The sequence below is a fragment of the Scophthalmus maximus genome, chromosome 2 (genome assembly GCF_022379125.1).
Source record: "Scophthalmus maximus strain ysfricsl-2021 chromosome 2, ASM2237912v1, whole genome shotgun sequence".
Lineage (NCBI taxonomy): Eukaryota > Metazoa > Chordata > Actinopteri > Pleuronectiformes > Scophthalmidae > Scophthalmus > Scophthalmus maximus.
In genome coordinates this window covers 20,709,136-20,722,139 of record NC_061516.1, presented here as the reverse complement: position 1 = coordinate 20,722,139, position 13,004 = coordinate 20,709,136, and the positions used below count along the sequence as shown (strand labels likewise).

At 44.5% G+C, this 13,004-nt stretch overlaps 1 protein-coding gene across 2 annotated transcripts in view; it reads left to right on the top strand.

Annotated features, from left to right (window-relative positions):
• The first annotated feature begins 2,240 nt into the window (after window positions 1-2,240).
• Window positions 2,241-13,004, top strand: part of nsg2 (neuronal vesicle trafficking associated 2) — a 33,793-nt gene continuing 23,029 nt past the window's right edge. Inside the window, exons 1-2 of one of the 2 annotated variants that reach the window (XM_035627184.2) lie at window positions 2,241-2,486; window positions 2,809-2,971. In XM_035627184.2, coding sequence (XP_035483077.1) covers window positions 2,843-2,971 — 129 coding nt within the window. In that variant the 5' untranslated portion in view covers window positions 2,241-2,486; window positions 2,809-2,842. Of the gene's footprint in view, window positions 2,487-2,802; window positions 2,972-13,004 lie in introns of both variants that reach the window. The other variant, XM_035627183.2, reaches the window with a different exon arrangement.

Sequence of the window (13,004 nt, the reverse complement as noted above, 5' to 3'; positions counted from 1 at the left end):
ACCAGTTCAAATGTGTTGTTTCACAGCCGGGTGTGGTTACAGGTGCGCTGTACTCTGCTGCACCTGACGTCACGGTGTGTGTGCTGCCTCTGTCCTTCCCCGCAGTGCACCTCGACATCACTGCAGACAGAAGAGACGTTCAACCACTGGAGGTCAGCAAAAACAAAAAGCGAGGAGTTGTTCTCTGACACAAAATCCACAGTTTTTGAATTGGGGAATTGAATCTAGTTCAATTTGAACTTTATATTCTCTAAACTGATCTTGATTTTAATCTATACTGTACATCTATGGAATGCAAATATTTCAAAGCTGTGTGTATGTGGGCCACTGAATGGAGTAATAACAATCAATCAATAAAAAACAGACATGTAAGCTACCGATCAAAGCGAGAGTGCTGACTGTGGGTCATGTGTTGTTGTTTTCTCCAAGTACAGGACAAACTGGACAAAGGGAGTGATGGCTCAATAGCACCACCTCCTGGATACTTCTTAGCACTGTTAAGGATAATTCAATTAGCAGCTGAGCTTCTTCTTTTTTTTAACACTATCATGTTCTTCCTAACCTGGGGAAAACTTGTTTAAGTAAGTTGCTGCTGACATAGCACAAGTATTACTGTGCTTTATCAGTCTAACCCGAACCTCCGGGAGGGACGAGGTTCTCTGTGGCCACTAGTCTCCAGTCTCTGTCAGAGTTGGCTGGTCCAGGATGAAGGGGCAGGAGGTGGCACACACCGAACAGGAGCGGACGCCATTTTGTGCAGGACGTCCTACGCGGAGAGGAGAACGATGCCTCGTCCAGCGGAAGACGACTAAATGTCCTCGTCATCCCCTGCATGCATACACACGTGCTTGTTGTGTTGAAATGAATTCAACGTGGCTCTTGCCTCTGAAGAGAAATGTGGTGAGAAACACAGAGAAGTACGGGTGGCCCTGAGGGTCAACGCGCAACAATATTGTACAACACATGTTCTCCCTAATCTGAAATGTTGCGTTTTCTGTAGTGCTGTTTTTGCTTTTTCAAACTGTTGTGTTTTGACCCTCAGGGCCACCGCAGTGCTGAGCAGTTTGTGTAACATGTTGTGACCTGGTGGGCGGCACGGTGGTGCAGTGGTTAGCACTCACAGCAAGAAGGTTCTTGATCAGGCCTTTCTCTGTGGAGTTTGCATATTCTCCCTGTATGTGTGGGTTTTCGCCGGCTTCCTCCCACAGTCCAAAGATATGCAGATTGGGGTTAGGTGGATTGGAGACTCTAAATTGATTTAGACTACAGAAATTATACTAAGTTATTACAATTCATGTGAAAGTGATTTAAATTATGCTCCACCCGCCACCTTTAATTCCCTACAATGAATAATATAGCTGGTCTCATTATATCGTTGAGACAATACTTTATTATCCTTGCCTCCAGAAAATGTCCTTTCTTGTAATATTGCATTTACCAGCTGTTCTATTATTATTATATTGTTTGTTATATTGTTATCCGATTTAGCTAACCGAATAAAATCATTTAAATTTCTCACTCTTACACATCATATTTTTTTCTTTACAATGGTTCTCAGTCACTGGTAATCGGATTACAGATGTATTGTACATAGACACACTCCACTGCTAAATAGCATCTTAATTCCACTGGGCCTGTGTGTCTCTAATTTAACCGCCAGGTGGCGGTGTAGGACCAAAAAAGAGCCAGTTTGAGTGCCACCGTTCTACGCTGCTTTCATGTACCGTGGGATACATTGAACGTCTTATAGCTATATCTGTATATCTATATGTATATATCTATATGTATGTATATATGTCTATATCCATATATATATACATATATATATATATATATATATATATATATATATATATATATATATATATATATATATATATATATATATATATATATATATATATATAAAACACGTTTCATTTGCTGAGCTGGAAGTTTAAGATAAATCAAAGGATACATTTAATTATCTTCAGCTGAGCATGTTTCTTAACTTCACTTCCTGGTTGGAATCAGGTGACACTTTTGAGCTGTCACTTGAGTACACTTCACAAAAAAAATAATACTTAGCTCTCTTAATTCACACAGACAGTCAAATTAATAGTAAAAAGAAAAAATGCTGAATTCAATTTTAGGCCCTGGCTTTTTACGATAAACCCTTAAGGCAACGCTAATTCGACTTCCAAAAAACACACCAAAAAAAACAAAAAAACCCCGTTCCCCTAGCGGCAGCTCCGGCGGCGGAGTGAAGCGGCGCAGACAGAGACAGGAGGCTGTGTGTGGATTAGGGGGTTGGGCTGCCGGCTGGTCGGAAAACCTGCCGCCACACTTCCAGTCTGTCTCCGCCGGTGCAGCGTTGCTTTCCCGCATCAGCATCATCAGCATCATCAGCATCAGCCTCCAGCATCATCTCCTGCCTCCTCGTCTGCGCTCCCCTCCGCCTCTGTACCAGACACTGAGACGACACGGACGGACGAGGACGAGCCGCTGTGAGTAGCTGCGTTCTTTTTTAAATGTGTATTAATACAACCTCTGATGTTTGTGTATGATTGATTGTGATGCTATTGACGAAGGTTTTTTGTTGTTGTTGTTTGTCCGATTTTTCTTTTCATGAATTTTTAAATTTGCTTTCAGAAGTGTTTTGTCAGCAGGTAATCGCAAGATTCATTTTAAAACACGATGAAACAATCTCATCATAATTTTATCTTCTGCATCAAAACAGAGCGGGTGAAGGTTTTCATTGAGCTGAAAGGCTGTGAGGTAAAAAGAAAAAAATCCCTTTTTCCAACAACCCCCTCTGTTCAGGAGCAGTCTTCAGGGAAATAAGGGAATATACAGTGAAAAGATGGTGAAACTGGGGAGTAATCTTCAGGACAAAGGGGCCAAACCTGTGAGCGTGGAGGACGGCTTTCAGAATGTGCCCCTCATCACTCCGCTGGACGTTGGCAGCCTCCAGAGCCAAGCACCTGACAAGGTGAGAGTCCAACAGTCCCACTGCCCGAGGATAGAGAGAGTTAACCTGCGTGTTTGTACACCTGTCTGCTGTTCCACGTCTTCCTCAGTTACCGTTAACTCAGTGCTGTTGACCCACACCATCCTCTAACCCTTTTATGCGGAATAAGACCCCCCCCCCCAAAAAAAAACCAACTCACACACACACACACACACCGTTTGATTCATTCACACACACACACTCATTCATCCCCGCCGTCTCCCAGCCGCGTCCTTTGTTTCCCAGCCGAGATTAGGAGACAGATCTGCTGCCAGACAGGCTGTCATTTATCATCTCGACATCCCATAGTAAGTGCACCGCCGCCACTTTAATCCAGTTACCATGGTGGCACTGCAACATGGAGCAGAGCAGAGCTGACTGGTGTGTGTGTGTGTGTGTGTGTGTGTTTGTGTGTGTGTGTGTGTGTGTGTGTGTATGGGGGCTGGGACGGAGAGCTGCACTGATTGCACATTATGAAAATTAATGGATTTAGACAATAGGCAAGGCTCCACTGACGCTCTCGGCAACATATGGAAGCTTTATTACTCGCCCGTTATGTGACGGTTACAGTTTGATGATTTCACTTTGCATCCGTATTTCTCCTCTGAGCTGCTGATCGATTATTTGTTGTAGATAATAAATATTAATCACAATATCATTGCACCTGGTTTGCTAGTTCTCCTCTCATCATCGGCAGGATCACAGTCATGCAACAATATTTCAGCCAGTGTGCTCCAGTGGCCTAGAGTCTAAAAGGACGATTATTCAGTAATGGGTTTCTTCCTATGTTATAGAACATTCTGGTAAATCCACCCTACATACACACCCCCGGTGTTTACGCTCACTATCACCTTTTTCAGTTACACAGCGATTACTTGACTTGTTTGCTATCTGCAGTAAGAAATGCAGACTAGAACTTACATAATAAGTTGATTAATCGATTAAGGGGATCATCAATTTCAAAATATCTGGATAATTGATTCATGATTCAAGCCACTTACTTAAGAAAGCCCGTTTTCTGATTTCAGCTTCTTGAGCCTTTTTCAAGGGTTCAGTGGTAAATTTAAAGGAACATTTTTTAGAAATGTGTTTTATTTGCTTTCTTGCTGATGGTTTGATGACAAGCCGAAAGCCAGAACCGCTCTCACGTCTGTGCAGTAAATAATATTAGGCTGCAACCAGCATCTGAGTCGGGGTAGCAGTTTCCCCCCCGATTCCAGTGTGTATGCTATGCTTAGCTACTGGATCGCGGTTGTTGCCTATTATTTACTGTACAGACATGAGAGTATTAATATTTTCATCTAAATCCGCCCCCTCCAAAAAAGTCAAACTATTCCTTAACACATATTTTAAGTTTGAATCTTTAATAGCTATTTAAAGATTTCAGTGTGAGCTCTGGAAACGCAAGACATATACAAAGGTTAATCACTTGGTCAAAAAATTGCATTCAAATTATTATAGATTTGTTTGATATGGTAGTTGCAACCCTGTTTTCTTTTACTTTCTTCTAACAAATCCCTCCCACTTTTCATGGGTCAAAGAAGTTTGAAGTGATCCCTGAAAAACCAAACAAGATATACAACGCAGCAGGGAAGAAAAGATGTAATCGCGTTTGGCTTCAGCCTTTTACACCATTGTCTCGGCCAAAGTACCCGAGTTACCGGCCTTCGATCGGCGCAGCAGAGCGCCGTCCCATTCTTCAAATGATGGATACCCACTGTGAATGTGGACTGAAGCCCTTTGAGTGGTGGTGTTGTGGTTGACGGCTCCAAATAATCCCAGAAACGGTCGACCACTCGCACGACTGCAGGGCGAAACACACGCTGCGTATTCTGCTGACGGAGGCACAGAGGCGCAGAGGCACGGCCTCTTTCCATGTCAATTACCTGTTAAGTGGGGAGACTTGTCATTCATCACCACACACACACACACACACACACACATACTTTTTTTTTTAAGGAGTGTGCATTGTGTACAGTGCATGTGTGTGTGTGTGTGTGTGTGTGTGTGTGTGAGAGAGACAAGTGAACAACCACCAGTTCGTGACATGACATTCATAGAGCTGTCAGTCATTTTACACTGATTAAATCAGTCGCACCAGATTCAAGAACATCACCACATCACAATGTGGTCTCACACACACACACACACACACACACACACACACACTGTCAGTGCACTGATCGATTGCTCAGGTGTGTGTTTTGGTTTCATTGATAACTGGAACAGGTCTATTAAACAGAGAATCAACTTTGGACAGGTAGTAAATAAAATCCGTATATTTTTTTCAATGCTTTTCACAGATGAAAGTCACAAAGTGCTTTCATAGAACCAAATACGGAATGCACAGAGCTAAAATCACAATAAAAACAAACAAACAAACAAACAAACAGTTCACTATACAATAGAATAGAGTCCTGGTGTAAACGGATTACCTAAACACTTGGCCACGGCCTCAAGAACTCCGGCACCACTGGTCCCTCGGCAGGTGCGAGGTGAGACCGACAGCGAGCTTAGCTCGTCGGGCCCGAGAAATGGAACTAATGAGCGAGGGCGAAATGGATCCTGCGTGTAACGGGGGGGGGGGGGGGGGGGGGGGGGGGGGGGAGGAGTATGTAGCGGTAATGTGTGGCTGTGTATTTGACTAACGGGGGGGAAACATGCATTATTATAATCAACACCGGATGAGCCGAAGGCGAGTTTAATCATCTCTAGCTCTAGGTATTTGAAACTACAAATCTCAGCTTTACTAATATTTCTTCAGACACGCTCAAGGTCGTGTCTGTCGAACGACGAGGACGGATCGACGATGCGAGTTGCAGTGGCCGGCGGAGGGGAGCGACCTTTTTGTCCGGAGCAGCGATCGGAATCTCCGGCCCGTCGTCGCCGAGCTGCAAGAGGCGTGGTGCCGTCCACACACCTGGGTGGACGGTGAGCTCCTGCGATTGGATTGTACCAACGAGTCACGTCCGTTGACATTTGAAAGGAAAAGAGGTCAGGCGAGCTTCGCTGCTCAGTCGACTGTCGGCGAATTTTGACTCGCAGGCACAAAGTTTGTCGTTGCTCAGCCGACACACATTTCTGCGCCGCTGCTGCTCCTGCGCTCACAGGACTGAGAGATTGTCAGTTCAGTACAGACATTAAGCTTTTTTTTTTGTAACTCCCCCCCCCCCCCCCCCCCCCCCCCCCCCGCCCGCCTATAAGTCATTATGTAAATGCAGATGGGTCCATTATTCGTTCTTAGACGGGACAGTGTGGGAGTTGCGAAAGGTCAGTTTTGCTGCAGAGTGTTTGAATTTGTCTCCGGCGGTGAGGTTGAGCATTCGTCTTGCCGGCGAGTGATGCATGAACGCGACGGAGGCGGAGAGAAATAATGAAATCTGTAATTAAACATCAGCGCGCGGAGGGAACTGATGATGGTGAGCACGGATCGCTTGATTGAAATTCTGCGCGCGGCTCATTTTTTTCCCGCATACATTGCATGTACGGTCCCATTCCTCTGTCCGCTGATGGGAGCATGACGCAGTACTTCTCATTTTGGTGCCAGTTTTCAAAATTACTTGAATGTAGCCATTGAAGTTAAATAAAAATAGTAATATACATATTTTGATTCATAATTAAATGTTGCATTATCTTGTAGGAATGCGAAATAACGTGTTTTCAAAGTAATAGAAAGTTTCCCTCAAGGTGTTGGTAAATATGCTTTTTAAAAAAAAATCTGTCTCACCAAAGGGCAGCGGCAACGTGAACGAGCAGCCGGGATGTAAAGGAGAAGTTAGCGCTTCTATTCCAACACACATTTTGTTAAATCCTGCTAATATCTCCTCACAGTCCGCCAGCTGTCCGTTATGTGCGCTGGAGAGATGAAATCTGTTTTTCGTTCACAGCCCGTGTTCTGTATTTGGGAAACAAATACCCCTTTTCGACCAATGAGAACATACAGCGCTAGTGCTGGTTCGGAGTTGGTTCAACTTGTTCGAACCTTTCAAGAACCAGGTTTCTTTTACACAGAGTCACGTCTCTGATCTCCCAGCAACACTCGCCACGTCTTCAAGTACAGTCGTTGTACAGTATATGCTCAAGCACGGGCTCTCTCCTTGAAGCTCCCTCTAATTTACCCTCGGCTTCGGCCGATGACCACGCAGCAAGGAGACAGTTTGTCCCCTCCAGCTTTGGCGTCCGTAACATTGGTTCTCTATTTATCTTCTCCGCAAACGATATGTTTGAAAAAAAGAAAGATGAAAAACGGTGGTCACAACAAAGTGTTGGTCGGTCTTCTTGGTTATGATAATCGCGCCCACAGCCTGTGACGTAAGCCGTTCTTTCTTCGAGACCAGCAAAAGAGTTGGTGCCACTCTGGAACCAATTTTTTCCTCTTTGGCCGTCGAAACACAAAGAACTGGTTGAATTGGCTGACTGGCAGTCATGGAGCCGCCTTGGTTGACAAGCCTGAACAGCACGACGCGACTTATAGTCAATCCGCAACAGGGCTGTTCGTGCTCGTTCGCGTTCAAGTTCGTGTTTGTGCGTTCGCGCTCTGGGCAGCGGGCGCTGTGGATTCCGCCCTGGCAATGTGTGTGTGTGTGTGTGTGTGTGTGTGTGTGTGGGCATGCATGTGGGGGATGGAGCTTTTGGAGGAGCAGGGAGGGGCGTATGGGTTTTTGCTGCTGAGTTTAAATAACCAACAGACCATCTCCAGCGATTCTCCAGAACCGCTAAACCCCATACCGTTAAATGTTAAGGATTATAATGCAAAGGACAATGACTGTGGGGTGATAAATCTTTAAAAAAATTGCGTCCTTCAAAAGCTAAAGTGGAGGTTTATTGGGTCACGAGAGCGTTCCTGTTCCCCAGATCAGCAGTGTGGCCAGCTGGTTTCCCCCTGATCCTGCCTGATGACTGCGTGACCTCCCCGACTAAAGGGTTACCTAGGGATATTTGCAGTACACACGTACACACACATAGATAATATATAATATATATATATATATATATATAATGCTGCTGTGGCCTGTAGAGGCTGAGGCCTGAGAGCTGTATTAGATTTGATCCAATCTGGGCAGAGACGCGTCGCAGCCACTGCTGGGTCACCAATATCTTGATTGGATTGCTGGCGGTTCCGAGGGAAAAAATGAGGAGGGGGCGGAGAGAGAAAGATGAACAGATCTTTTTCTCTCTGTTTGTCGTGTCTTTGAGAAACAAAGCTAAAGATACAAAGACCTGCTTCAAAGACTATGATAGACAATCGTTCTCTGTGCCTCCCCGACACGCCTGCTCCCCTCGTCTCCCCTCGGTTCCTTTTGGAGTCGCTCTTTTTACGCCTCATTCATTCTTTCTAGCATCATAAAATAGTGAGGAATCCCTGGGAGCAGCAATCCGCATGTTAAGTCACTAATGGATCGTTGAATAATTTCATATCCGTTGAATTTTCATCAAAGTTTAATTTCACAAATCTCCTCAAATGTAGCTCTCTGCATTTATCTGATTGGCTGTGGGCTCAGGGCGTCTGTGACTTCGGAGGACAAACAAATGTGTGACAGTAATAAATCCGTAACCGGGAAACAATAGAATTGAAGGATCTAACTGCAACAAGAGAAAACACTTACTCTGTATCTTAAGTTGTTGTTGTGCCATCAACAACTCCCCTGTATAATTTTCACCGTGTAATCCGATGGCATTTCATTGCTGCCCATTGATTTTCATTCGAGCTGTGTACACACACATTGATTTACACCTCAAAGGAGGGGAGGGAATAACCAAATAAATGACTTATTTACCTGGAAAAAGGGAGCGCCAGCAGTGCAAACGTTAGTCTCCAGAGGGACTTCAGTCAATTTGTTATGGCAAGAAGCTTTTTTTATCATTTAGATAGATGGGTACTTTATTAATTCCAAATTGGAAAATCCAGCAAAAGTGTGTGTCAGAAGTGGGATTCAAAACCCACGCCTCCATTCGGAGAGCAAAAGACCCAATCTTGTGGAAGGATTCAATCCTTGAGTCTGGCGCCTTAGACCACTCGGCCATCCTGACACGGTTTACGAAGCAATAATCAATAGTTCTTAATCTTAATAATGAAGCAAAGGACTGCATAAACACTTAAGGTGTTGCTTGTAGAGAGTTACCACTCAACTAAGCACCTTTCAGCTCATTGTTCTTTTGGTAATTGGGCTTGAGGCTTCACTGTTTCATCATTTGCAGATGCATCAGGCGACTGTTTTTTAGTCAGAGAGCTCCAAGAAGGTAGGTGGAGACCAAAAACAGAGCTAAAAGAGAGCGAGCACCACACTTACAGCGGTCAGCTGGCCAGGAACATGACTCCACATTAGTGATAATATTGCTCCATGACTGCTGGGTGAATGAATATGCCAGTGTTAGCTATTACGTTTGCCAATATCAACTTAGGACGTGATAAAACGGCAGGCTTGTGTTCACAACTTTTTTTTTTTGCGACGCAAGTGTCTTTGCTGGTTTCACGCGCCTTTTTAAAGGCACATTATGAAGATAATAATATGCGTCTATATGGACATAAATAGACACACTTGTGCGCTTTGCATGGGCAAATGTTTCCTCCGTGTCCTCTCTCAGATCCACCCTCATGATAGTGGTGCAAAGGGCAAAGGGCGATAGACGGCACTCAGATTGGTTTGTTGCAGTTAAAATCGATAATATGCACAATAAAGAGTATATGAAGGTGATTTACTCAACTTTATTTCAAATATGGATAATTACACCTTCTGAAATTATATTATTTTGCACAGGCCTTATATCACAGGCCTTTCTGTATTGATTTCACCCTCTGTTCTATTCACGAGGAAACACTGGTATCAAACATGTCAAGAAAAATCTCTGCAGCTGCCCTCCACACCAAACATTTCAGCAAAACCAACTCTCCCGCTGCTCAGTCTTCGGGGATGAGAAACGGAACAGAAATCATAGTGATACCATGTTTGAGGAACAACACAGTGGGAAGACAGGGAGGAAAGAAAACCTCTGACAGCTTTTCCACAGAGAGAATGAACTAAAAAATAAAATTAAAAAATAACTGTGATTGGAGGCAGACAGAAGGAGACACACAAATAAAGATTGGCCTGCTGCAGCTAACAAGCAAAACTGTCATTTCTGGAAATATGTTTCTCTGTGCTGCTTCACGCGTCACTCCTCCATTTGTTCATTCACTCAAATGCAAAAATAAAAACTTAAAAACCTCTTCGTTAAATCTGTATATCGAGTCCTGTCGACTTTGAAAACGTCCAGCATCACAGTGTGTGTGGCGGCGGCAGCAGCAGCCGCCGCGTCGACACATTAATTAATTGTGGGGGCTTCATTACACATCTAAAGGAGCCACCGTGTCAATCATGGAGAAATTAAAAAGGTCACAGTGGATGAAACGCAGGCATCAACGATACGCGGCTTATTGAACATTTCTCGGAAGGAAAGCGGCAGCAGATCGGCCCGAGCGTCTGAATGTGCTCGAATCATTTTACCTGCCTGCTACCGATGTAGGAGTGCCCGTCGGGCCTGTTGACACCCTGTACTTCGGTGTAAAGGGGGAGGAAGTGATGAAATCGTAACAGGGTTGCAGCTCAGTGAGGCTGCGATGCTGTAAATTGTAAGATGGATAAAGGTTGAAATGCATCGTCATCTCAGGAAACCTTCATGATCGTCAACAACAACAACAACAACAACAAACTTGACACTGGACAACGAAAGAAATAGGATCAAAAGAGCACTCAGGAAAAAGGACTAATTAAGGACAGAAACCTGCGTAGCTTAGCGGGTTACACCGCTGACTTTGGCACAGAAGCTTGGGGTTCGATTGAAATCCATCCTCTACGAACTGTTCATAGTTTTACCAGTATTACAGTAGTAAATGTCACGGTCTTCCATCCAACAGCTGCTGAGGTATTTCGGTCTGGACCAAAGTAATGGACCAATCTAATCTGACTGACCCAACCCTATAACCTCTTTAAAGTAATTGTGTTGTAATTATGTTGTCATTCACCCTGTCATCATGACTGTTTATGGCTGCGTCATTTATATAATGTTTTTTTTTCTTCTTCCTTTTACATCAAGCTTTGTCAAACAAGATTTTATTGTTCATGAATTAATGGTTTGCCAGCGAGCATTTGGAACTGACTAATGAAAACAGACACTCTGCTCTGCAGATTTCGCTCACGGCTGATTGATAGCCACTTCATTAAGTAATATGAATAAAGGAGGTAGAGGAAGGGGAAAAGAGCGATGAAGCCACCATAAAGTGCTGGTGTGTTTAAACAGCGAGGTCCTGAAACACGTCACTGTGAAACGAGTTAGAGGATGAGAAATGATGACGTGCGTCGTCGCTGCGATAGAAAGCCACGAGGCTCCGGAGTCTCAGGGGTCCAATCCCCGCGCACTGCATCCAGTGCACCTACTTGCGGCCTTCAGCTCTTGCTGAGAGTTCTTTGCACGTTGATGCAGTGAATTCACAAAGCAGTGGGGACTTCAATGGAAGCAGTAGGGAGGTAAACAAAACTGGTCAGAACTTTTCTTAATTCATGCTGGTGACACAAAAGAAGAAAATAAGCTAAGGCAGAGACGACAGGGTCCTATAAGTGTGTAAATGTGGTCACAGGTCATGAGAGCTGAGAGGATAATCCAGATTTTTTTTGCTCAGCGTGCTGGTTGTTCTTGCCCTGATGGGTCTTCGATGGCAGCGAGAGGCGTAAGACGGTGGTGATGTCCGGTATAGCGGTGATTCTCTCAGCGGCCTTGCCGACTCCCTGGATGGGCGTGCTGCCCCGCCTTCACGCAGCTGGCAAACCACACCGACACGAAACATGTCAGCGCACACCCTACAGGGCAGAGGTTACAGCGCGTCACAAGAGACGACGCCTTGCTCCGTGGAAAAATCTCTCGCACCTTCTCCACCCACTGTTTTTCGACCAGTGCCTTCCAAACACAAACTGAGGAGAGTTGAAGAGAGTTGAGGAAGCATCGGGTCTTTTCCTCGTGTCCCTCTCCACCCTTACTTTTTCCGCCGGAGCTCAAAGCCTGTTTGCTTGAGGAGTGTTAGACTGACAGCACTGGGCCAAGCCCTGAACTACCACGACTCTTTTTCTTTTCTTTCTTCCCATCTAAAGCTGTCGGGCCTGTCGGGTGTTTTCCCTTCAGACTGGGGGCGGGTTTGGATTGTGAGCACCAGACCTTATTAAGATAGAGTGGAGCCCGAACAGATGCCTGGCACCATTGTCTCCTGAAGGGTGGTTTCTAGGTGCTCGGTGTAATATTTGTTTTCAAGCCCAGGTTTTCATCCTATTTGCAGTCAAAGAAAGCGGATGTGGCATGATATATTGAGAGTTGCAAAGCTATGCCTCTATCCCTACCTACACCTCTGGGTGCACTTGTCCCAATCTCTCTCCATGACATTTCTGCTTTATTACAATGTGAACGGTGAAACGATGTCTGAGCCCCTGATGTGCTTAGTGTCACATTAGGCTCAGGATATTCTGGGCTTTGCAAAAACAGGTTTTGTTAAGACGAAGCAGTAAACACATAGCAGCATTTAAAGAATGCACAATGAAATATCTCTGAATGTAAAAATGCCATGAGTGCTCGGATACTTCATCACTTTTAAACAACTCAGCAGACAAATCTCTCGAACTTGGCCTTTTAAAGTCCGTATCTCTAGACGGTCGCAACATGAAGGCTTTATTGAGAGGAAGGTGTGAGGAAGAGAGGTTGTACTTTTGGATTGTGTGAGTTCATGGTGGATATCATATAGTTCACATCCCAATAACTTCATACATAAAGATTTTAACACATTTGTGTCTAGCAGACGAGGCTGTGCACACTTGGAAGTATTCAACAAAAACAGCAACATCTTTCACTTTTGTCTCGAGGAAGTTTCTGTGACTGAAAGCTGAGCTTATGTAAACTTGCACTAGATTTTTTTTTTAGGTCATCTTACTCGATAGCCAAGAGCCCTGGGCATAGCGTTCTTAAATACATTCCACCATTTACATGCTTCTTCATC